General features: G+C 40.9%; 1 protein-coding gene across 1 annotated transcript in view; it reads left to right on the top strand.

Moving 5' to 3' along the window:
• LOC136674798 (neurexin-1a-like) overlaps positions 1-27,574 on the top strand; it is a 353,645-nt gene that overhangs the window by 252,342 nt on the left and 73,729 nt on the right. Inside the window, 1 exon segment of the mRNA XM_066651019.1 lies at positions 17,756-17,927. Within this exon segment, the coding sequence (XP_066507116.1) occupies positions 17,756-17,927 (172 nt within the window).

Here is a 27,574-nt window from a genome sequence, read left to right as displayed (position 1 = left end):
CCCTGTAGCTCTTTTTTATATAGAGTATAAGCAATGAGATCTCTGAAAATGATGACATTTAGATAGTGGGTACGTCTTGGAGTGTTAAAACTGAAGGGTAGTCTTACAAACGCCAGCTAACAAGCTGGAACATTTGGCTACTGTAGCAAATTTCTAAGCCCAAATGGCCTGGGTGCTTACTTTGTAGTTGTCAGCGTAAAGCCTGGACCATATGTGGGACACAGTGTCTCCCACTGGATTGTGCAGCTGGCATATGGTGATTTCCAGCCATCAAAAAAAGAGCCTTCCATCTGTGGGTCTGTAGTGATCCAGTGCTTCACTGGTTCATTAGGCTACCTGTTTGTTGACAAGGTTGTCCAGGTCATCCAGCTTCTAAAAGGTAGCTACCTAAGGCAAACATTTTCTAAAACATAGTCTAAATATCAGGCTCATTTGCATCAGCATCGGATTTTAGTGGACGCTGGTTATGTCATTGCTTCTTAGGCCCAGGTGGTCTAGGGACATGGTACATATCGTCACTGATTGATTGAAGGAGTCAAGGCTCTGGACTTGTTGGTATTGGGTTAGTGGTCTAGACTGAGGATGTCAATTGAAATTCAGCCCTGTCGTTGTTCCGTAATTGTCAATTCATCGATTCCCCTTGAATGCTAATTGGCTAAATTACTCCTGTGTTCTGTGTAATGCCGCTCTATTGAACGGACATATCTAGGCACTGGTGACTCACCTGCTGCTCTTGAAAGCCAACACTATTCAAACTGAGGAGCAATGCTAGACTACACATGGCAGGTGGGGGGGGGGGGGGGGGGTCTGAACCCAGCATGGTATCTGCTTCAGTCTGCCAACTATTACCTGAGGAGAGCAGGAAAAAAAAAGCCTGTGTGCGCAAACACAGCAGCTAGCGGGTAGACATAGTGTCAGCAAACCTGCATAAAGCTTGCAGCTGTTACACTCTTAAAAATTAGTTGCTAAGTTCTAACTTGCATTTGTAGGTTTGCGAGCATTGTGTCTTGGCTTTGTTAGCGCATCACAATTCCCAAAGATATCCCAAAATGTGATGATGGACTTGTCAAAAGCAGTGGTCCAGTCATTTCCTTATTGTATCTGTGAATATCATTGATTCCCTCACTGTTAAATAATTATGCAAAAGTGCCAACATGACAGTTCAGCCCACAATGCTGCTGAATTGCTAGCGAGCAATTAGTGCGAGTGCAGTCTTGGAAAGGGTTCCCGGTGACATTAGCGGTAATCGATTGATGAATATCAAGTGACAAGTAATATACATGAGTGAATGATGCAGGGAGGTTGTCAGCAGCTTGCTTCCTCATGAGACCCACTGAAAACGGAAGGGTCTCCAAGAAAAGAGACCCCTGCAACGATCATTGCCGGTCGATGCTGGGAAATGGGCACTGTGCTGAACGTGCCACTTGAGAGCTATTGTCAGCACTGGAGAATCACCGACTGTGATCAGGGGTGAGGGGAAAGTCATAAAAGCAAACACGAAAGCGAGCGCCAAACAGGAGTTGTGTTCAGCAGCTTAAGGCAAGTGCCTCGTCAGCTCTTTAGAGACGCAGTTCGTCCACACATCTGTCACACTTCTGTCCACAGGTTGTCATCTTCCGGGAGCATGTGTTGAAGCCATTGTGAGGTTTTTAATTAACCTCTCATTTCTCTGACAGAGAGTCCTTTTTAAAAAGGTGGTTTCCTGATACCCCCACTGCAAAGGAAGCGTGTGGCACAGTTTGTCGTAAATCTGCTCTGAAGTTCATTTGAAAGACTCTTGCTGTGTAGAGGTACTCCCAGTTGGGATTGTGTGAGGGAGTGTGAATATTTCACCATATGCTGCTCGCCCTTGTCGACATTACACTATGCTAAGGGCTAAAGCAGAGCCCGGGAATAGGCTTCATATAAAAAAGAGATGTCTGAGGTATGCAGAGCTTATCTGGTGTGGGCTCATAGGGTTTGACAGGGTTTGGTAAAGGAACATCTTCCTTGAAGAACCATATTTGAGAGTTGAGATTTGTGATCTCATTTTTGAGATTTGTTTATTCTTCTTCAGTTTTATTTAAGCGATAAAAGGACAAAGAAAATTTTCCAAAGATTTCACTGTATTTTGTAAGTTTAGAGTTTGAAGCCTACGACATGCTCAAATTTTGGGACATTAGCATGTTTACCACTGTGCCACATCACTTTTCCCTTTAATTACACTGTTTAATCATTTAAGAAGTGAGTATATCAATTATTAACGCTTTTCAAGTGGAAATTAAGCCCATTCTGCCTTGAAACAAGACTTCCACAGCTGAAGAGATTGTGGTCAAAGTTGCCTGATTCTCCTCTTCATGAGGCACCACAGAAGTCAGTGAAGCAGATGCACACGGTGTCTATGAAGCCATGTTTGTTCAACAGAAGTGTGAATGTGAACAAACTTTAAAACATTTAAAAATTCATCTCTCAATCTTAAAGTTTTATACTCATTTAAACATATTAGAAAAAATGGTTCTCCAAAGATCATTTAGTAGCCCCCTTATTTCTAAGAGTGAGAATGAGGCCTGGTGTTGTCTAACCATGGATTTCCCAGGAAAATGTCATTCTGATTCTGGAATGGTTCTCTAAAGAAATCATGTTTACCTCCATATTTATTTATCACTGTAGCATGACATTTTCATATTCAGTGCCATCTGAAGGCTAAATGTTCACACTCATTCAACATTTATGTGCAGCTTTATCTTGCATTGACTGGTATTTCGCAAAATGTCCTGAATCATTCCATAGTGCAGTGAAAGATAAAAGACCTAAGTACTTTTAAGTTGTGTGTAGAAAAGTGATCTGTTTGAATCACTTGTCAATTCTCTCAAGTTAAAAAGAGTGATATATTTTTGCTTGTTCCTTGTGTGATTGCTCTTTGTTTAAATTTTAATTTTGTCAGCTTCAAAATAAATAAAATAAAATAAAATAAGACACAGATTCTTGTTTTTCTAAAACAAAACAATCAAGAAATACCTAACTTACTAATCTACTAATCTACTAATCTACTAGTATCTGCTCAGCTTTCAGCTGTTTAGATCCGCCAACTAACACTGAAGTTATAAAGGGTGGTTCAAACCCTTCTTTTTTTAAGAATTCACTGCAAGACAGCCAGTCAGAAAAGAGGTAATAGTCTTAAAAGCACAGCCTCACAGGTCAATTCAAGGGCTCCATTCCTTGGCAACTAATCACTATTCTCTATCCAAGCTGAGAGATTATATTCAGACTTGTTTCTCAAGACTTTCCAATGGAATTGTAAGAAAAAAGGCTGGAATTTGTGATCACGTTTCTTTCCAGCCTGTCCTTAAGGAGCCTAATCTCCTCATCACTTATTCAGCTCAGAACAAAAAGTCACGGAAGTCACAGAAGTCTTAGAGTTAAGAACAAATTGGCTCTTAGCGTTTGTATTCCCATTTGCAATGATTCATCAATGGAGGCTGTTATTCAGTTGAGGCTGGGGAGTTGTTGGTGTTGGAAAAAAAATATTGAGCCGAATATGTTTCTGTACGGCGTACAATATCTCATCCAACATTCCCCTTATGCTCGTGGCTATTTGATGTGCGCAAATGACAGCCATCTGCTGCGAATCCTCAACCCCCACTGCTGAAGGCTTGTTGAGCTGGCCCTCATCATGCCAAAACAATTGCTCCGGTTCAGGCATGCTCGCGACAAAGGGTCCTCCAGGGCAAATTTCTGGACATAGATTAAGCCCAGCGCTTGACTGAATGGCACTTTAAATATGGACTAATTAGCACTGCAAAACTGGGCAAACAAATGGAACTCGGTGGAAGTCAGTTCTTGAAATGAGCTTTGTGAATGTTTGCAGTGACTGCTAGGCTTGTAAAACCAGAGACAAGAACGTTCTTCTGAAATACGTATGTCCTGTCTAACATGGACCACCTTAAAATTTCTGTAATGTCCCTTCGTACTGATGTGTATAGTAAGATGTATACTGATACCTTAAGCCTTTTGACAGCTGACATACCCCTCATACCCATATTTATAGGTTTGTTCCAAGAAACATTGGCTATAATAACACTTTCTAAAGCAAGATTTATGGATGCTTACATTTTCTGAATGTATGTTGTGTAGGGAATGTGGTAAAACCCAACGATTCATATTCAGACACAACCACAAGAAAGAAATCAAGCTGAGATTTACTCTGTGCAAATGAGTTTCTCTGTGCAATTCTTCTGACCAACCGCAAAAATGCATCTAGCGTCTCCATGTTGTACACCCCCCTCCATTGACATCACACACAACCAAACAAGCCTCCAAGATACAAACGTGGGGCAGCAGGTGTGAGTGTGAATTCAAGATTATGGTATCCCAGGAAAGTGTCAGTGTTGTCTAAAGAGCTTAGGTTCTATAGGAGAAACTTCCGTGTGATCATTCTGGAAGAACCCTTAATTGGTGCATTAATGTTTTGTTGTGAAGTTGTTTAGATCTTGCCAAGTGCTCCTGCCAAATTCAAATATTTGCAAGTTTAGTCCAGAATGGCAAATTTATCATGCCTTCCCCTAGTTCACCACCCTTCCCCAGTGCTTCTCCAGATTCCAGGTTTTTTCCCACAGCCTTCAAGGCAAAATCACCAACAATGCAAGCCTAGAACTACATGGCCCAAAAGTATTCCAGATTTAAACTGCTCACAAGTCTCTGATTTAGGCTTGGGCTATTTCCAAACTGAGCCTATTACTTGCTTAATACAAATCTTGTAATGTAAGAAAATTGTCCCTTAATGCAGCAAGCTTGGACTTCTCCTGAAGTCAATGCAAGTCCTTTATGGTGAAGTCACCTGCAACTCCCTTCATTGCTGGATTTCTGAATATTCATGAGCTAACTGCGGCTTTTCAGCCAATATCAGTCTCAGAGGTGACATAAGACCAAAACAAACCTACCCACCCCTACACACAGGCACGTCCAGCTAAAAAAACACGTGTTCTATGATACATGGAGCAGTTGGGGAATAATATTTGGGTGTTCTCTGAGACAAAAAGGAAGTTCCGTAAATTGCATGTTGTATTCCTGAATAGCCTTTGATTGATGATGGTAATTTTAAAGCCTGGCAGCCTCCCCAGTCTTGAACCCCTACACCCACCCACCCCCACCTTACTTTTGAAAATGAGTTCTTTCTTTCTTTTCTTGAATAATTCCACCAGCTCTTTTCTGCAGCAGCAAGGACTCAGGAGAAGTTTTTTTTTTCTTGTCTGACAGGAGACTCACAGGAAAACACACTCCATAGAGAGAAATGCCTTATTTCCTTGGAAATGTGAAATGCAAAGCAGGTGCATAACTCATCGCGCCTAAGCCCAATCCGCACATGATCACAGGGAAGGAGACGGAAAGGCGGACGTGACCTAAATGGGCCAGACGAGGTTGAATCACTGAATCACTAAATGGAGATTCGGTGTGTCATACCGAATGTGCTTAATGCTGTTGGTTTTCTTCCCTTTAGCTGTATGCAGGCAACTTTCAAATGTCATCGATGTGTCCATAGGAATCCAGTGGAATGGTTGAGTGTGATGTGTTCTCCCAGTGTCTGTATGGGTTTACGTCGGGTGCTCCGATTTCCTCCCAGAGTCCAAACTTCCAGAGAGTGTGGAAATATCGATAAGTGTGAGTGTTTGCGAGTGATTGGATGAGTGTTAAGGCAACATAAAATCATGTTTGCATCCACAAAAGCTGAACTTGAGACCAGGCTGTTAAGTCATATTCTTGTATATGTTGTATTCTTCAAACTTGTAAGTTTACATATACATCACTGCACAACAGAAGCTTATGAAATTGATTGTAATAAAAGACTTGGACAGCTATGGAGCATAGTGGGGGATTTGTGTGAAAAGGAAAGCTCTGTTAAGTGGGAACCCTTCACTCAAGGACCACTCAAGCCCTTTATCCATCTCCCTTCTGTTTTTCTTTGCTGCTTGTTGACAGAAAGCTGAAGAGGGCTTCATTTGGAATCGAGAGGCTGTTTTGGTTCACACCTGTTTAGCATGAGCACAAACAGCCAATCTGAAGCCTGCAGGGCCCACAGCAACCTATACATCACTTCTAAACACTGCCCTGCTCTGGTTGGCGCAGCTGAATATGGATATGAATACATTCACGGAGGGACTAACACATGAAAGATAGACTCATTAATGTTTTGCTAGGAGCAGCAAATTAGAACCTGAATAAATCATGGGACATCTGTGGACTTGGAGGCAAAGGACGCCAAAGAACTAAAAGCGATTGAAGAAATCACTTTGTGATGGTTGTGGTTGTGGTCTGGCTGCAGTTCCAGTTCCTAATGTTGACTTATGCATGGCTTTGGAATGTTTTTCCTTAAGTAAATGTCAGAAAATGTGACTTTGTTGCATTTCCAGATATTGGGAGTTCCTCCTATTGGTAGAATATACTGGAACCTATATGGTCCTGCCCAAGTGGGGAACTGAACCCTGGGGTTCTGCCTTACACACAGCAGACCAGGCTTTGATTCCCAGCTGGGGCAAGGGCTTATAGTTTCTACCTTCATCTTCATATCAACAGAAATGCCTTTGAGAGTGTTTTGCAAACATGGCATGAGCTTAATTTAAGCCAAGCTGAGCCACACGGCTATGACTTGTATGGCTCTCCTTCCCTGAGACACACTAAGACCACTCCTAGGCTGAGCAGATGAAATCCCCCTGACATCATAATTCAGTACAAGATTCCTCATTGCACCCCACCGGAGCAAGTGTTTCTTTAAGAGGCTTGAGGGCGGCTGCTAACCTCTGGTATTGAGCTTCATTTCGCCTGTGTTTGCCAAAGCCCCTCTCGACTGACAAAGAGCCAGCTTTATTAATGTTGACCTTTCGGATCGAGAAAGTGGACTGGAGGACTTTCCTCATGAGGCTGGGCTTATCTCTGCAGCCACTGAACGGTGGGTTTTAGACTGAGGTGCTAGATTGGACCTGTGTCTCTCAGAGATGTTGATATACTGCAGAGTCATTTCTTGGTTCCTATTGGCTCTTTCGGTAGACAAGGCAGGGGACATCTTTTGATGTAAGATTCTGAGCTTTGAGACAAGTTTGCTTGAAGGTGTGCACATCTGAAAGGCCTGTAATTATCTTGTTACATATTCAGTTTGTCTGAATTCTCATTTCATCAATGTTCTCCCAGACCGGTGAGAATCCCTGTGGTGCTAGCCACTGATCTGTAGACCACTGTGGCCCAAACCCCTGGAGTCTGAACAAAGAGGGCCCCCTACAGCTTCTCCACCGGCCGAGTTAGCAAATCTGGGGTAGAAGCCAGAGCTTTGAACAGGGAGGTGGAGGTCAATGCCAAGACTGGAGCCACACGGACTGAGGCAGGGGCTGCAGCTCATGGATTCTCTATGCTTGGTTCCAGCTCTAAGTACCCTCTGGAACACACTCAGGTAGAAGCACCAGATAAAGTTGCACCAATGGGTATCAAGGGCTGAAGAGAGTTGAGGAGAGGGAGAGTGGGCATAGGAAGATGGTTTAACCCAAACATATCAGTGAGCACGGAGGGTGCTAGGAAACTTCTGAAGACACTACCATGAAGCACAATAGTTACATATTTAACAGCACAAAACTTTGCTTGATGCTCTAATGCAGAATAAAGAATAGATATCCTGTGACTTGATAAGTATCTTCTGAGCTGGTGTCTCATGGGTGTCCTCATGTCTTTTGAGCTTTCGCTGTTATCCATACTCCTGCCCAGTGCTTCCCTGACCACAGGGAGCCATATATCTTTGCAAGGAATGAGTAGATGGCTTGTGCGGAGTGTATTCAGAATTGTAAACACTTCAGGCGCTTGGTGCTGGATACATTCGTCTGGGGAAGCTGATGGTTTTGGAGGTATGCTGTTCATCACGATGGACATTTTCATGTTTCTCCTGCTGCCTTTCCTCTTGCTTCCTCCTCTCTCTTTCTCTCTCTCTCACTCTCTCCCCCTCTCTCTCTCTCGGCTGGCTTGATGATTTATTGACTGGAGGTATTTGATGAAGCTCTGCAGCAGAAAGCCACTTGATAGACTCTCTGAGCGGTGGAAACAATTTCAGACCAACTTCACAGATAATTAGGCACTTTAGCTGGCAGACTTGATTTCTGAGAGCAGCGCACAGCAGCACCCTTGTATTAACCATCCCTCTGCTTGGCCCACCGTGGTCACGGAAAGATGGACGTGGGGAGTGTTCACCCTAACCCCATGCAGTTTCTTCATTTTGGGTTCATCTGAGGTGTTGACCAAAATGGTCATCTTTACCGTGTTTAATTTACATTTGGCAAAGGATTGTTGGGTTGTTTTTACAGCAAGCTTTGTCTTAGGCCTTTCTGCAGATTCCCAGACTTTGTCATTGATGGATGATGTGCTTGGCCAAGTCTGAACCCATGAGTAATTGCTGTAATATGGCTTGATTTCAATCCCCTCCCCCTCCCTCTCTTTCCTGGTCTAATACATGTAGTGAGAGCATCTTGAGGTAATACATTTCAAAGCACCCCAGAGTCCTTTATTATCCAGCCCTTTGTAGCAGCTGCGCTCCAGCACTTAATGAGACTGCAAAGCCATGAAAGTCAAAGTCAGCAGCGCCGGACGCTTTGTGGAGAGTCGTTTTTGTTGGGCTTTTTAAAGGGGTGGGAGCGTAACTTGAAATTGCTTGAATTGACTAGAGGTTTATATCTGCTGCGTTCGCATGTGGAAACACGTCGCTCACATATAAGTTCATGCATGGACGCTGATGGTGCATCAAGACTATTAGAAAAACGAGGAGAAACAGAGCGAGAATTAGAGTCTGTGGGAAGCTGTGAGGGTTAACCAAATCTGAAACTTGGTATGCTCATTGGCACGCTCATTTTCTTCCCCCCTAATAATTCCATTACCTCTCTAATTTCATTAATGGGCTTTGGAAAAAGGCGCTGAACGTCAGAGGTAATTAAAAGATAAGGTAAAGCAGTGGAGTCTGCAAACTGCTATTGCTTATTCTAAAAGTACCATATCCTTCCAAGGCAGTTCCACACAATAGCCTTCAAAGTCTATCATATAGTGTATCTGTTTGGAACACGGCTACTCTAGGTCATTGCTAATGACACCAGAGTGTGATACACAGCGCTGGGAACAAAGGAATCCGCTGCTCTTCCTGCTTGGCTTGCATTTCTTGCTGTTCCATACCACCTACCCAAGTCCTTTCAGGAGTCACATGACTGTTCCTCAAAAGAAATGTCCGCATTCTTCCAGCAATTTCTCCCAGATAAGACAAACCAGCAGACGGATGGAGTAACTTCCTTTGTTCTGCTAGTCTTTAATCTTGATATGGTTCTTACCTCATGGTAATGAGTATGTTGGATGCTGTAAACGCCCACTTCTCCTCCAAGCTGCTATCGCAGCTCCTTCATTAATTAACACATGATGCTCTACCAGATACATGTAAATGCATATGTAGATAAACAGATGGTTGGATGGGTGGATATAGGAATAGATAAATGGCTGAGTGACTGGGTAAACAGATCAAGGGATGAATGAATAGTCATTAAACCAAAAACCAGTGGGAAACATTACATTTAAAAAAAGTGCTGTCCACTCAGTGGCCATACTAGCAACGCCACTGGGCAATTATTTGTCTTCATCCACAGCTGAATAGGGTTAGACGTGAAACATTCTTCAGGGAGTGACCAGTGTCCCCTCATGGCTTGTCTCAATCTTAGCCAAGTGGACATGGTCTGTATACCATTGTAGTGAGGTTTTCACTGTAATCTCAGAACTGCTGCGGTTCTGAAAGCCTCCAGTCCAGGTCAGCTGATAGAGTCCACCCCACAGGCGCGGCGCAAAGCAGATCTTGGTGGGATTGGAACAGCGCCGGGTCAGCACAAAAACACATGGCTACAGCATGCCACAATACTCCTGCGCTTGCAGGGAATCTAAGGCTAGATCCTGTAGAGCTCATTGCACAGGTTAAGAGGAGAAATAAAAGCCTTTTTTTGCTTCCATCAGATGAAAGGGAATGCTGCCATGGCTGAGGAAAAGAAACGGGGACTCAAACAAAGCCCCCTTCCTCTTGACGTGGACCAAGGGTGACACACCATATTGCCTTGCTGCCATAATTGTGAAATATGGAATATGACAGGTGTACAGTGCTTGTCAGCACGCATGACACACAAATGGAAAATGAGGCAAGTACCTTGTGCAGTTGGCTTTGGGAGGAAATCTACAGGCACAAACCAAAGACCTCCAGCCCCATTTTCTAGTATGTGTCTATGTAGTTATATGTTAACCACAATGCACAATGCACATGTCGGCCTTCATTCCATTATTTTCATTTAAAACGAGCACCTTAGGTTTTTTATTTTCTAGTGTAATTACACTTTAGTAATACAATTTTTTATAATGTAATTAAATGATAATAAACTGCTGTTTTTCCAGCAAGCGTTGTAACAGGTTAATAAATATGTACGTTCTGATTGCTTATACCACATGTGCACATGGATATGCTTCTTTACATGTAGTTATTTATAGCAGGGTGCTTGTGCTACTATTTAATATATCATTAATGACATGAGAAAATATGTTATGAAGATTCCCTGATGTATTTCCATAACATTTAATATAAGAATGTCATTAGTAACTACTTTGCTTTATTACTGTGTAATTAAACAAGTTTAATTCACAGTATGAAGTGGAACAAAATCATCTTCAACAATGAATGCATCAGCAGTAGTTAAATTTTTATGCATGCATTGTTAATGTGCAACTACACTGTTATTACACATATGAATTGGAGCCAAGTCACCTGTAACTCTGAATGCATCAGCAGTAATTATTTTTTAAAGTTAACATTTACGCATATGTTGGACCATACTTTAATGTGTAACAAGAAAGTAATTACAGATGTATAATGCTTTATATAAGCTGAAGCTGTGCAGCAGTCCCCCCTCCTGTACTTTTTTTCCCACTTGACTTCTTTGCTTCCTCACAGCAGCAAATGGTGAAATAAAGCAGTTCAAAGAGAGCATAATGAGAGGCTTTTTCTCTGCGTGTTTGGCTGGGCGTCATATTTGACCCTGAAGAAGGATTATGAGTGAATCAATATTCAAAGCGCTTCATGGACGTGGCGTATGAAAAGTGTGGCGGCGATGTTGACAGGCCCAGCGGTTTGCTCCTTTTCCTGTTCACTTTATTCGCCTAATGAGCGCCATCCAGTCAAGGGAGAGATGCAGAAGAAAGTGTTTGCTCCGATTTCTGCCTCCGATTTCTACTTGGCTACTCCATGGACTCTTTCCTCGGGCTAATGGTGCACTGTCTTTTCATAAGAGTGCTCTATAACTTCACGTCTCAGTACACATGTGGCCTGCAGTAATTCCACAGCTCCAGTCATAACATAGATTATGTAGAGCAGCTCCCCCAGCCACAGGATTTAACATGTGAGCTAAGTGTGGTTTATAGATTTCTGATGTCTGGCGGAACAGAAAGAGTCATGACATCTTACATGTATCATTTGTCCAAATCTATCTGGACAATTCACATCTACTTTAAGCAAATGCTATTGGAAAGTGTCTGGAGCAGCACGTAAGCCGAAAGGCATTAAGCCCAATACTAAGTGTCTGATGGAGGTGTATAAAGCCGCCCCTCGGGCTGGGGCTGTGTAGCAGTGGAGCAGGATTCTCTGGAGTGATGGATCACCATCAAACCCCTTTGGATGGAATATCATTGCAGTTAAGAACTAATCATTCAACATCAGTACATGACCTCATTAATCGTCTCATCAGTCAAGCCCTTCACCTTAAAATGTAATGATTTAGAAGACAAGTCCCCACAATGTGATTTATTTCTGACACACACACACACACACACACACACACACAAAATCCACCAGCTCATTCAATGGAATGCTTATAGTCCAAAGCCAATATACAAATTGCTTTCCAGTGAAATCAGAAATGAATGTTATTTTCAATGTCAACTTCCATATTTTTTTATGTTGATTTAACAATTTACTAAAACACAGCAAATGTGATTTAAATTAATAAAAATGATGTAAATTAAAATAAATAATAAATAATAATTGTTAAAATACTGACATTTTTTTACAGTGTAGGAATGTATTGAAGATGAAGAGCCTTCAATATTGCCAAACCTTTTCAGCTTCAAGTGACATTTGAGGCTATGCCTCATGCTCGAGGTACCTTAAGAGGGTGGGGAGGGGTTATAGTGGAAGTAATCAGCCCCTCCCTTTCTCTCCCCCTCTTCTGCTATCTTTCCCCAGCTTCCATCAGCATATTTTGCCCACATTAGAGCTGGACACTTCTGCATCCACTCCATCAGCTAATTAAACCTTATTTCTTCTTGATGAAGGCTAAGAACTCTTGGCCCACTGCTAGACCTGGGATACTTAGGTGTATATAAATTTCCCAAGCCATGTCATGGCAACAGGGGGATGAAGGTAGCCCTGGTTATCAGGAGTGAAATGGAGGGCAGTGAAGGGACAGAGAGGGCACCAGAGCAGGAGGCAGTGCGGATTACTAACCTGTGATAATACAGCTGTGAGGGCAGAGAGCTTTAGCCCTGGAGCTTATGTCTCCTGACCGCTCCTCACACACTTACCAGACAGAGATGCTGCTCAGGGGTTTGAGGTGTTCTTGGGACACATGGTCATGTAGGAGGTGTCAGGGGAAAAATGAACACTTTTAAATATAAAATAGTTCTAATTCTAATTCTCTTCCTGAATTAAAGTTACTCAAACCTACCATTGATTCACTACAGTGACAGTGAAAGTTGCCACCACAGTGAGAGTGTATTGTGAACACTTAGCCCACTGCAGAAGCTAATAATCCTTATTAGCTTCTGCAGTGGGCTAAGTGTTCACAATACACTCTCACTGTGGTGGCAACTTTGCGGTTGTTCACAACAAGCTCAAAATATTTGTGTTGTTTAGTTTTCCCTGTGAAGTGTTGGGTACAAGCTTGTCTCACGTGCTGATGAAAAGGCACCTGGTTGTGAAATATGAGAGTTTTATTGTTTGATCTTTGGTTCATAGATACACAGAAAGCCCTCTCATTTTCCTTCTACAAAGAACATTTGTGATTGAATGTGCTGAATTTATTACAGAGTCTTGGGGGAGCATTAGAAGTCCATTGTAGGATGCTATTAAAAATGGCACTCTAATTGGTTTCAACTCTTTTTTTTCTATTTTTTCACCCCCCTTGTGCTCTGTAAAATAATGGGCCTGTACTAAATGAGTAAATTTGGCAGGGTGCTTGGCGGCCCTTGGGATTGGGTGCCCCATAGGCCCACTCTTTTTATACTGAAGCCCCCTGCTGTGAGCAAGTCCTTGAGAGGGAGGTTGCAAGCTCTGAGACTGTGAGTAGAGAGATAAAGAAAAAGGCTTCCAGTGGTGTGGTGGTATGTGTGTTAATGTGGCATAGTGATCATGTTAATTCAGTAAGTGTGTGTTGTTTGCCTTTGACAGCAATTGCTTGGACTCAAGTCATTCTCCTACCTTCATACACATTTGTACATTCATAAATATAGTTGCTAGGTTGGACCAGGCCTTCTTAAGGAACCAAGGCAAAATTTCATTCAAAGTAATGAGACACTGGAGGAAAGGGCTTAATAAGGGTGTAAAAAGGTCCAGTGTTTGTTTATTGAATGAACAACTGTGAATTCTCATGACATGGTGGCATTTGTTGTGACAATTAGCTGTAAAACATAGATTGCTGTATATTATTTGTCATGGCCACCCCTGATTATATATGACATGTTTATGACAAGATCATGGCAATGTTATGTAACAGCATTCATATTAAGTGCTACTGTGTTTCAGTGCCTAGAAAAAATCCATGCAGACAGCTTGCAAAATGCAGGTATAGGAATTTAAATGCTGATTAGTGAGCCTTAGTGTATGTTTGAATTATAACACTAGATACTTGTTGCGCTAAAACTTGGTAATTACACGATCACAACTGCATAATTACACTGAAGTACTAACTATAGACTTGTAAGTGTTGACAAACTGTTTGGTTATTTCTTCCAAAGTATGAAATGTCACGTGGTCTTTAATGTATGTAGCCATTTAAGTGCAAGCAGCAACAGAAGAAGCCTATAAATATTCAGACTGTGACGAGAGGCAGCTGCCGCCTCAGTCCTCTGATGGAAACACTGAGGCTTTCTCTGCTCATGTCCCACTAATACAAAGAGTGTTTTGGTGGCTTCTTCTCCACAATGAACTGCTCTGTTCCTCCTGGGTTAGATGACTTAGAGAGGACTGCCGCCAACCCCTCCCCACCCTTTCTATTTCTCTCCTCCAAATCGTGCTTTCATCCTGTCAGCTCTTTCTAAACTACACCACTTAAACACTTAAAGCCCTGCATCTGCAAGATGACACATGAAATCCTGCTCGAAACGTTCCTACTGCTGCTAGAGTCACTAAAACCCACGTTTCCACACGGTGGATTCACTAAATCAATGTCAGGAGAGCTACAACAGGCCGATGTGGCCCAGATGTGGCAGGATGAGCAGTTGGAAGAGGTGGAGATGAATGCACTGCTGAATGGATAATGACATGCCATATACTCTTACAGTAAACAGAGATGGTCCGTGTTGTAGTAGCTAATTGAAGCTCTGTCACTTGGAAACAGTAATGACAATAATGCTACCATCTTTCAAGAGTTGATAGCTTGATATTTTTCAGTCCACAGACCAATGGTTTGTGATTAAGATTGGTTGACATCACAGGGATTTCCAGTGATATACACTATATTGCCAAAAGTATTTGCTCATACGCTTTCGCACACATATGAACTTGAGTGTCATACCATTCTTAATCAATAGGGTTTAATATGAAGTTGGCTCAGCCTTTGCAGTTATAACAGCTTCACCTCTTCTGGACAAGAAGGCCTGGATCGAAGTCTCCACTCTAATTCACCCCAAAGGTGTTCTATCAGATTGAAGTCAGGACTCAAGTTAGCAGGCTTGTCAAGTTAATTTAGTTTATTCAAGATCATTCACTTAGTCAAGTGCACCAAACCCGCTCATTGTGGCTTTATGGACCTTGCTTTGTGCACTGCTGCACAGTCATGTTGGAACAGAAAGGGACAGAAATGACCCCACTCATTATATGTGGCCTAACACTTTGTGGCTGAGTTGCTGTTGTTCCCAGTCACTTCCACTTTGTTATAATATCACGGCGAGTTGACTGTGGAATATTTAGTAGCGAGGAAATTTTATGACTAGACTTGTTGTACAAGTGGTATCCAATCATGGTACCACTCTTAAATTCACTGAGCTCCTGAGAGTGACCCTTTCTTTCACAAATGTTTGTAAAAGCAGTCTGCATGCCTAGGTGCTTGGATGTATACACCTGTGGCCATGGGGAAGTGAATTGAAAACCTGAATTTAATTATATGGATGGGTGAGTGAATACTTTTGGCAATTTTGTACAATGCAAGTTATAATATAATTAGCATAAACTGACTAAGAAAAGACAGCTTTAAGCAAAATTATTTGCATAATGGGAATTTGGTAACAGGATTTTTGTGATTGCATGCTTATGTCAAATATAATTTATTTTAATGCATCCCCCCCCCCCCCCTCCCAAACACACACACAATCATTCCAGCTGTGGACTATAAGCAAGCACCAGACCCAGTGGAAGTTTTAAGATATCCAGAAGTGATAACTGCTGTTTTATGTAGTAGAATTTTTTAAATGAATATATTTGAATAAGCCTTTATTTTAGATAGAAATGGTTTAAAAAACAGTGTCATATTTTCCCAGTATATGTTTGAAACTGCTCTTCCTACTTCAGAAAACTTCTCTTAGCGAGGCGTTTTATCCGTAGCCGATGCTGCAGTGCCAGCTCGTGTGACAGCGATGGGTTTGCAGCGAGGCCGGCGCTCCGGGGCACATTTCAAAACACAGATGGTCGCTCTCGCTGGCAGAGGGGTAAAACAGCTCGAGGAGAGAAAGAGCTTGTGTACAATTCGGTGCAAAACAGGGGAGCGAGAGAAATACGAGTGACAGACGTCTGCCGGGATTGAACTCGCAAATAACAAGAGCGTAATGAAACAGACAGAAGGGCTGCAGCTAGAGCTCCACACATACTGTACAAAATATCACTGTGAAAGTACACAACAGGCCAGCAGCAGAGAGGATGCAGAGTACAGATATATGTGTAGACATGTGGATGTTGTCTTATATATTGGGTGGTCTGTATATTCACATTGTAGTGATCAGGGCATTTCCAGTGAAAACACTCATTTTTGAAGTTATTTAAAAAAATTAGTACATTTACTGAGGTCCACATTCTTACTTCAGGATTTGTGCTTCATCTCATAGTGGTGCTTCACGTTGCTGCTTTTGTTTAATGCCAAGTATTAAGTATTAAATTATTTTGGAGTCAGCCCTGCTGTCTTCTCTCATGTTCCATTTGCTTTCTTCAGTGAAGTGGCTGGTAGTCACAATTGAGTTAATCTAATGCTGTATCAACTGAATTAGCTCGGCCTGAGATCTCTTGCCACTACTATCATTAACAAACAGAAAGAAATGGATCAATAAATAAAAAGCTTCATTGATATAATTATTTATCCTAATTAAATGATTACAATTTACCATGGATCCAGATTGTACCATTTCTCAGCATATGGCAAGGTTTACCATTTGGTGATACATGACTTAATGCTTTCCACTCCTAGACAATAGAGAAAGTGGTGTTATACGCTGATGTGGATTTAACTGGAAACGTTTAAAGTTAAAGGTGTTATTATACATTGTAAATATTTGCCATGTGCAAATTCCAATCATATCTGTAATTTTGTTAGAAAGTCTTGCATGAAGTACAAGATGGATTCAAATAAGTCAGATCCAAACATCCAAACCAAACATGATCCAAACACACTGTTGTGACAGTTAGTGTCTTATTACTGACAGTAAAACCCTCCTGATCGGACCCTAACCCTGTGTACCGTTGTATAAAGAACACCCAGATTCAGTTTGGCAATTAGCATTGATGACTCTCTTTATATTGACCAGAAAACAAGGCTAAGCTGCATCGCCAAGAGGTCAACACGCACACACATGCAGAGTCTAATTCAATCAGGCCACAGCAAGCCCTCCATTTCACAAACACAATTAGAGATTGTGTCGAGCTGGACGGAGCTTGGGCCTGACCGTAATGGCCGCTGAAATGAAAGAGAGCGTCTGATTACATACCGCTCTAGTAACAGCCCTAGGAATTAGATTATGGCCCAAATCTGCTTCCTAATCATGTTTAGATCAGCGTGGATGTCTATTTTGTGTCTAATCAAGGCTTCTATTTCTGTAGCTGTGTATACTGCCATGGATTTAAACAGTAGGAGCAGATATCTTGTTCTTGTTTTGTCCCTCTTGTTTTATAGTTGACAGAGTAAAAGACAACATGAGAAGTCATTCCAAAACGTGTACTGTCATTTAATACACAGAAAAAAAATTGCTGTCAAATTATCTCATTTTGGAGGGATTCTACTGGTCGGTTTTTCCTTAAAATTTGTACCTTTTGATTTGTTTTGACTCAGAGTTATGTAATAGTCACTAAATAAGCTCCTGTCCACTGGTGGTGCTGTTTTACTAAGTCCGCTCAAACTGTCTGCTTTGTACTAGAGGAAGAATCACAACAACAGTGCTGTAAAGCAGAGTACTTTAATTATCTCTTTTCTTACATTCTGCGTACATATAGATGGTACACAAGAAATTGTACTTATCCCGGTATTCTGTTTCTTGTTTATAGGAAAAGGGCAACGTGGCTGTTATCTTCAATGTGGGAACTGATGATATAAACATCGAGGAGAAGTCCAAGTTTGTGAACGATGGGAAGTACCATGTGGTGAGGTTCACAAGGAGTGGGGGTAATGCCACGCTGCAGGTGGATGACCTGCCAGTCATTGAGCGATACCCCACAGGTAAGAACACTAGGACTATTGGCCTTCTTGAAAATCTCTAGAAATCTAGATGTTATCTGCTAGCTGTTAGCTTTTATCCATACAGGGCTAGTTTTAGCATGATGCTGCCAGTTGTTTGGGAGATTTGTATGTGTTTGTATCTGTGCTTTTATTTCCATGTAATAACTCTCGACATTGTTCATCTGTGAGGAAATGTTTATTAGAACCAGGTTCTGATTTGGGAGTGCTCAAGTAGATCATACCACAAGCAAAACTCTACCCAGCATATCTGCCCATACATTGACCAGTCAAGGCCACACCCATGAAAATAATTCTGTCATGGCTACTGTTGTGAAGTTGGGCAAGTTTTACAGAATGTTGGCAGAGTCCCATTGAACACAGTGAGGAACTGGACAACAGTTTTGTCTCAGAAGGGGACTATAGTAGTGTAGGGCAGTGGCTTCCATGCCTGGTCCTGGTGGGCCACACCTGATGTGATGAGTGTGATTGAGTAAGCAGAAAACTACAACATGCAGAGTAGTGGCACACCAGGACCAGGATCGAGAACTACTGTTGTAGGGTGTATATTCATCTTCTTGAATCATATAAAGAATATGTTAATGAAGCTAAGTAGTTGGTGCTTAATTTAATGGAGCACTATATTAAGCTGATTCATCAACTGCCCTCAAATCTCAGCATGTTTCCATGCCATGAAATGTACATAAATCCGATGATGAAAATTTCGGACGTCATACTCAAATTATCAATTTGCAATTTATTTTTATGTTATCTCGAGTTAGTAAGTCAACACACATACACACACAATCTAATATACACTATCCAACTTGAATATGTCACCAAATTGACTATAGTTGCTAACAGTTTCTCATTGAGCTGAATAAGACTTTTGCAAGTTATTGTGAAGTGTGTCCAAACACACAAAGGTCATGTCAGGGGGCGGAGCCTGGAGAGGTCAATGGCTACAGAAATCCAGGGAATAGAGGGCTATTCCTTTTACATTCTGGTGCTGCTAATTGACAGAACAATAGCTCCATTCGCCTGCAAATGGTTGGTTGTGTCATCTGGAAACCCATTCAGCTGCTCACACACATTCACAACAAACCGTGCTAACAGCATGGGGGATAGTGGCTTATTGTTATGTATGAGTGAGTGCAGGGAACCTGTAACTCCAATTGGGGTCAGCAGAGATGATTCACCACAGTGCGGTGTACTAGGTTGCCTACTGGTAGGAAAAAAGGATACCCTTATAATTTGATGTTATTCAAGTGAGACATCTTACTCCTACTGGACCTCCAATAGACCTTTTCAGTCACTGTTTTGTCAGTCCAGCTGCAGACAATTCAGTGTCCCTGGAGCTCAACACAGGAAAGGAAACCAATAAGTGCCCATTGCCAGGGGAAACCTTCTCATCCAGCGTTTCTGCTGTAATGGGAGTTTTCAATAAATGGAGTTTCTACTTATTTTGCATCATGACTTATGAATAATACATTTTAATTAATTTTCCTAACAAATGCAAATTTCCTAAGGCAAAACAAACATGGTTAGCTTTAAATATGTATAATAATGTTTATGACCTTTTATGAATGCATTAAGTGCTTCTATCTATAAAGTAGACATAGAAAGTGTTGGCGATATATTTATACACACTGGCTGGCCATAACATTACAACCAACCTGTTCTTTCTAGTCATTGTCCATTCGATTAGCACCAGTGACCCTATAGGTACATTTTGTAGGTCTACAGATACAGACTGTGGTTACATCTATTACTCTGCATTCTTTGTTTCCCCCCTTTCAATGCTAAGGACCACCACAGAGCAGGTGGGGCAACATTCGGAGTGTGTGTTGGGCTGGTACGAGTGGATCAGATGCGGCAGTGCTGCTGAAATATTTAAAATCTGTGTCCAGTCACCGTCCACCCTGTCAGACACACCTACCTTGTTGGTCCACCTTGTCGCTTGTCGTAAAGTCAGAGACAGTGGCTCGTCAGTGGACAGTGCCCACGTGGGGTGGTCCTGAGCAGTGGTGATAGTGGGCTTTTTGAAAAGTATGCAGAACACCAGCAGGACTGCAGTCTGTAATTGTAGTGCTACAGCTATGGAGTCAAAAAAACAGTCAAAAATGTTGTGAGCTTGTAAAACATTATTCATGGATGTAAAAAAATGTATAACTGTGTTTGAGCAGCTACATACACGAATGTACTGGAATGCTCAAATTTAAAACAACAACAATAATAATTTAAATTCCCAAATGGGAAAAAATATATATTTGTAATGTATAGAAAGATTTGCATTTGTAAATCAAATGTCGTTAATGTGTGAATCAATACCTCTCAAATGGCTTAAAATGTGCCAGAGCAAACATTTTGAGGTTCCAAATGTCACAATGGGAGTTTTTCAAAATGGTGGAAAAAATCCACACATTACCTCTGCTGCTTGTGTGAATCTCTTTTTGCAGGTGTGGATTTTTGACCCTGTTTTGACGGTGGACCAATAGGAAAGCATTAGCTGGACCAATCAGATCGCGAGGTTTGTTTTACCAGAAAACCATAGCGCTTTTCCATTAAAATATTTTTAGTTCTTGAACCGGTTCTGTTCCTGATTCTTTGAACCTTGGTTCTTTCCAGTGAACCGGCCCACGTTTCTACACATTTAGAGGGGAACCAGGAATTGCTTTGGCTTAATACAGCGCCAGCACCAAAGATAAACTGTTCGAGTCATGTTAGGGTCATTGTTTATTCTTTGTTTACCGTGGAGTCAGACCCAAGTGAGATATAATACTGTGTAAATAATGCAGAGTTCAGAGCCGTCCTGCTGAGCTTGTGAATAGCGGAGAAACGTAACCAAGAGCTGTGACTCTGACCAACACGCATAGCATCCTGCCTAACAGCACCAGAAACACACAAAAAATGGGTGTGTTCCTGTTTTATTTCCTATTATTTATTTATATGAAATGATGTAAATGACCCCGTCCAGCTCCACTGGGTGATAACGCTGTGTTTGAGCCTCTGAGCACTTCTTTGGTTCCAGTTAGGAACAAACTTCACTGGTTCGCGAATCGGTTTATGCCGGTGGAAACGCGCCGAACAGTTCCAAATTTTATTCGCAAACTGAAACCGTTCTGGTTCCTTATTGGTGGATAAGCGTTATCAGAGATACAGAGATTACAATAGTGAGTCAGATAAGTAACAATGCTAGTTCATGTTTCTTTGTATCTCTTGCTGGAAGTGTGCCAAAGTTGAGTGACTGCAACAAATCAGTGTTCTGATTGGTTAAACAAACCTCGCGATCTGATTGGTCCAGCTAAAGCTTTCCTATTGGCCATCAAAACAGGGTCAAAAATCCACAGCTGCAAAAAGAGATTCACACAAGCAGCACAGAAGGTGAAAATGTGGATTTTTTCCAACACTTTGAAAAATTTAAAATGTTTGCCATTTTAAGACATTTGAATAAGGTACTGATTCACACATTCATAACATTAGATTTACAAATGTAAATCTTTTCTACACATTTACAAATTATTTATATACATTAAATTTTTTTTTTCACATTTGTGAATTTAAATTATTATTACTGTTGTTGTAGTTTTAAATTTGAGCATTCCAGTACATTCATGGATGTGAATTGTACGTGTATGTAGTTGTTCATACGCACTTATAAATTGCATTACATCTGTGAGTATTGTTTTACAAACTCAAAGCCTGTTTTACCCTTTTTTGACCCCATATACAATATTCTCCTGAATGGTCAGTGTTTAAAGAAGGTCATTTGAAAGCATCAGTGGCTGATGGCTATGTATCGATATTAATATGTAGCACTTATTCCAACACATTTATGCTCAGCATATTTAGGCAGTGATTATACCTGTGCATATTGCACCTGCTTTGAAGCCCTTCCAGAAGAAAAAAAACCCTGCTGTACAATTAATATCATTTGCATAATAACGTGCTCTGGTGGCCTTGTAAGCTGCTGAGAGCCTAGTGGGAAATGTTGAAATGGAGCCATGTCAGATTGCCTTGGAAACACTGACCTCTCAAGGAAAAAAAAAAAAAACTCCTCTACTATTTATATATTTAATGGCCGAGGGGGTATTTATAACCGAAGATGGCTCGGCATTTCCATTCCTCCATCTGTTTTATGAGGACCCTTACATTTGCACTACCTGACGAGGGTCCTGCAGATTGAGGAGCCATGTCTGGCTCGGAATAGCCTGGTCATGGCAGAAGAAGGCCGCGCGCTGATGTTTTTTCACAGCTATAATTGCTTCTTCGAAACCACTCGCTCCATGATGCCCGCTGGCGTCGTTTGCTACTTCCATAATGCGGTCATTAAAAATAAATGGAAGACCCTCGACAGCGTGGACAATCCAGCTGTTTTCAAAGCCTCGTCTGTTACCGAGGGTTATGGGGTGGAGGGTGGGGGGGTGTTAAAATTGAACACTAATACTACATTTATTTGGAGAAAGACCAAAAGCCCATAGAGCCAAGCCAAGAGTTTCTAGACACCAGCACAGCCATTTGTCAGTTCTAGAGGCACCATTTCTGTGAGGATTTGATTGCAACCACGTGAGCAGTGTTAGAAGAGCACAGGGGAATGGAAGGGTAACGAGCAGCAATTGCAACACCAAACAGAACCAACCACAACTTTCTAAAAACCAAACCCAAAAGCCGTACAAAACACACAACCTCCCAAATAACAATATTAAACCCTTCAAAACAGCCTCTAAAATGAATGAGTCTACTGACCTATTGATATACAGTACTAGCATTCTGAATCTAAGTAGTCTGGTGTATGGGCAGATATGGTTTCATCTGACCACACCTCCATCCAGATTAGTTCCTAACTGACCCAATCTCTGCTTCACCAAAGATCCAGGCAAACCAATCATGTCTAAGCATATTGAAGAGGTTCTTGAACATGTTCTGCACCCCAAATCAGGACCTGGCCCTCACTTTGTAAATGGCGATGCTTAGGGTCTCTTGGTTCCACAGTCTTTAAACATTCTTAGCTAAAAGGTTTTGACAAAAGCTTCCAAAGGTACAGTGTGTTATTGCTCGAAGAGTATTGGATCTCCCCCAGCCCAAGAAGCTGCCCTCTGCTTCCGTTCAATGGGGATGACTGTGTTAATGTCAGTGACAATATCGAACACGGTCTTGAGCAAATCCATGTGCAATGAATATTTTTGTCTAGGAACTACTATCCTCATCAAAACACCTCCGTTGACCATGTTATGAGCTCCACTGACAATACCCGAGCACTTTGTTGTTCTTCATTTACACACTGTTGTCCATCTCTCGCTCTGCCTTGCTTTGTTAGCATCTTTTCACCTTGTTCTTAAAGCCACATGGTGGCTCAGGGCCACCATTTGGCAGGTATGATTTGGGTGGATTTGTATTGGTGCCAGCGGATCAGACACAGCAGTGCTGCTAGAGTATTTTTTTTTTACAGAACAACAGTTGGACTACTGTGTGTAATTGTAGAACTATAAAGTGCTCCTGTTTGGTCAGGTGGGTTGAGAGAATGGACCGTGGGTGTAAAAACAAGGTGGAGGCTTTAATGTTATGGCTGTATGGTGTTTACATAGAAATCCCACTTTCCAAACAGTGGACTGAAAGCAGGCCTTGCTTGCACTTTATTGCTTTTAGTAAGACACCAGACAACCTTTCGGTGGTCTCATAATTGGTCCCCGGTTGTCGAAGGGTAATATACAGTTTACTGGGGGGGGTTCTTGTTGTGATCAACACACAGTGCAATCCACAGTGAATTCACTCCCTTCATGAGTTCATAAGATGTGGCTTGAGACTTGAGAGAGAGAGAGAGAGAGAGAGAGAGAGAGAGAGAGAGAAATGTGTCTCTCACTTCCTTCTATCCCTCCTCCTCCCCAGACGTTAGCTGACCTTTTCAGCCCTAACTGCCGCTGTGAAAAGAGCTTTTCATTGGAGGAGGGGGGGGTCTCTATGGCGGCCCCTTGCCTCAGGTAGGAGCGGGAATTAATGGCTTTTGACGGGCAGCCAACATGGAGGAGAGCACCAGCGGGTTAATTGCCTGAGCCTTAAAAAAAAAAATCAGACCACGCATCTCAGACAACATGCGCTACTGTATCACCCTCTCTGTCTCTCTCTAGATCTAAGCTTGTCTCTTTTTGTATGTCTCTCTCTCTCTCTCTCTAGATATAGCTCTCTCTTTTAATCTAGCTATCTTTCTAGATCTAAGCTGGTCTCTCTCTCTAGATATAGCTCTATTTATCTATCTCTCTGTCTCCCTCTCTTTCTCTCTCTCTCTCACTCTCTCTCTCTCTCTCTCTCTCTCTCTCTCTCCCTCTCTAGATATAGCTCTATCAATCTATCTCTCTGTCTCCCTCTCTTTCTCTCTCTCTCTCTCTCCCTCTCTAGATATAGCTCTATCTATCTATCTATCTATCTATCTATCTATCTATCTATCTATCTATTTTTCTGTCTCCCTCTTTCTCCCTCTCTAGATCTAGCTTTATCTCTCTCTCTCTCTCTCTCTCTCTCTCTCTCTCTCTCTCTCTCTCTCTCTAGATCTAGCTTTATCTTTCTCTCTCTCTCCCTAGATCTAGCTTTATCTCTCTCTCTCTCTAGATCTAGCTTTATCTCTCTCTCTCTCTCTCTCTCTCTAGATATAGCTCTCTCTTTTAATCTAGCTATCTTTCTAGATCTAAGCTGGTCTCTCTCTCTAGATATAGCTCTATTTATCTATCTCTCTGTCTCCCTCTCCTTCTCTCTCTCTCTCTCTCCCTCTCTAGATATAGCTCTATCAATCTATCTCTCTGTCTCCCTCTCTTTCTCTCTCTCTCTCTCTCCCTCTCTAGATATAGCTCTATCTATCTATCTATCTATCTATCTATCTATCTATCTATCTATCTATCTATCTATCTATCTATCTATTTTTCTGTCTCCCTCTTTCTCCCTCTCTAGATCTACACTGTAAAAAATGTGACCCATTAGTTACTTAAAAAAATTATGGCAACAAAGTGACACGTAATATTAATGAGTAGATTCTAATTTTCCAACGTTTAAGTAACATTCATTGAATAAATTAACTAAATTTAAGCAAGAAGATTATGTAAATGTTAATAAAATGCACAGTTAAAATGTGTTGGATTTAGTAATAACATGCCTAAATATGAGTTAATATAGCTCAAAAATATTGAGTAAATACAACTTAATTTCACAAGGAAAGGACTATTTATCTGAGAAAACTTAATTAATATTTACTAAATATCTTGCAAGTATTGATTTACATTTACTAAATATCTGGCAAAAATTGAGTAGCCTGTACTAGGTTTCTGGAGAAAACTTGTTTCTATTCACTAATTATAGTAACTTTACATCTATTCAATAATATCACGTGTCACTTTGTTGCCATAATTTTTTTATGTTAAATCTACTTAATTTGTCCTTTTTGTGCCATGTTCGAGTCAACAGGTCAATATGCATAAAAATAATACCAGGTAAACATTTATTCAACTCTTGAAACATTTATTCATACAAAAATTGAAAATTGATACAACTACATCAAGGATCACAGGCAGAATATATTTTGGGGATGTGATGCAAGGTCAAAACTTGTTGGTGAACTTAAATCTCAACAATGTTTTGACACTGCACTCATCTTACACCAGATCAATTTAATTAGGATTCAGCATTCACCTGCAAATAGATGAATATTAGTTTTAACTTCATAAGCAAGTGTAATGTTTTAGTGTTGGTCTTTTCTATTCATCTATGTTCAGTGCATCCTGAGTCCTAATTAGATTGACTGGGTATAATTGTTAACAAAATATGATATCTTGTATTTCAAATTCATTATGTACATAAAATATAAACAGACATAACCTTGCTTTAGTTAAATAATTTAAACCAGACTGTAGACAGTGAGCAAACACAGGTCATAAAATTGTATAGAAACGATTGGAATTGGAATTTTTCTTGCTTTTAATAAGTACTAATTATATTGTTTATAGTAGTGCCCTCAAGTCACGCTCGAATTTAGTTTTACGATTCAGATTCACAGCAAAAAAGTAAACTACGAGCCATATCGGCTACAGCCTGTTTTCGAACGCTACAAAATGTCTGAAACACAAATTAGTGAAATTAAACAGTGAATATAACACATTTCTGACACAGAAATAACACAGCAGTAAAAGTGTCAGAGTGATCTGAATGGTCTACTTTAACAGAAACCATCAGGTATATGGCGCGAAAAGAGAAAATGCGATTGGGAAATAGATAAAAAAAAAAAACTTAGCAGAAAAACAAAGAGATTAAAAATAAAAACAAATAGGTGTTCCTACACAATATTATGAAAACATGCATTCTGATATATTGAGTATGGAATGCTAACATAATACGTAAAATGTTAAATGTTTAGTAAACAGACGAATCTTTGCCGCTGATTTCGTGGTGTGCTGTAATTTGCTGAACTCTATTCAAACGCAGCTCTGTGTGTGAAGTGAGAGTGCGCTAGAGCTGCAATGACCGTTTGAAAGTGTACTCTCACAGAGACTGAGCGTTGTGTCATGGCTTCATTATACCGTCAACAGACACATGAAACAACATACAAACTACAGAAAGCACAACATCAGCTTCTTAAAACCGTACTTCAGGATTGTAATCACAAAAACACTTTGTTTTTTAATCAAACGTTGTTCCTCACCATCAGCTAACTCTCCAGTCTGTGCTCGAAACCGGTCTTTACGAAGCACCAGTGTTTGTAAATAAACCGCCTCAGTTACCTGCTAGGTCTCTCTCTCCCTGCTCATAGCAGAGGCATCTGGTGTTGTATTAGACAGAGAAAAGAACTCCAAATGTTGAAAACAACGAACAGAAATGAGTATTACTCTATTCCTGCTCCATGGTTTTGCGGTTTCGGATCTCTTAAGGTGGAAATGCCTCCAAACTTAGGAGACGGCTAACTGCATTAGCGACAGTGCTACAAACTAAACACCTCGAGTTACAAATGAGTGTCTCTGGGAATTCAATCAGTGAATTAAAAACTTACAGACAAGTTAAACTTCATCCACATACAAACAACTGTCGTTTCCCACCCTCAAACACACCGATCCACCTTAAAAATGCGGAGCTTAGATCTGCGTATCCCCACATTTAAGAGCGCCTCAAACAAAATACACAAATTTAGATAAAAATTGTTCTTTTGCTGTTAATAATTTAAAAGCTGTTCACTTTGGAAAGTCCGCGGACGTTCAGAACCCAACAATGCTGGTGTCCACGAGTTTCAAAATGCGTTGGGCGGAAGTGTATGATGATTAAAATTAAAGACCTCCCAATGAGTAAAATCTATTGCATTTTCTGGATCTTTGGTGTTACTCATAAAATATGAATACTTTCTATTCAACATATCCCAGCTAATTTTATTTAGCCAAAACTGTGTAAATTGCAATTGTTCAAATTTGTTGAATTTAGCTCAATTTTATTTCAAACTACATGAAGTCTTTTTATTAAGTTCAAGTTACTATTAGTTTTTAACTAAATATTAATTTACCCAGTCCCACTTTTTACAGTGTGGCTTTATCTCTGTCTCTCTCTCTCTCTCTCTCTAGATCTAGCTTTATCTTTCTCTCTCTCTCCCTAGATCTAGCTTTATCTCTCTCTCTCTCTCTCTCTCT

The sequence above is a fragment of the Hoplias malabaricus genome, chromosome 2 (assembly GCF_029633855.1).
Source record: "Hoplias malabaricus isolate fHopMal1 chromosome 2, fHopMal1.hap1, whole genome shotgun sequence".
NCBI classification, from domain to species: domain Eukaryota; kingdom Metazoa; phylum Chordata; class Actinopteri; order Characiformes; family Erythrinidae; genus Hoplias; species Hoplias malabaricus.
This window is presented reverse-complemented; position numbering and strand designations above follow the sequence as displayed.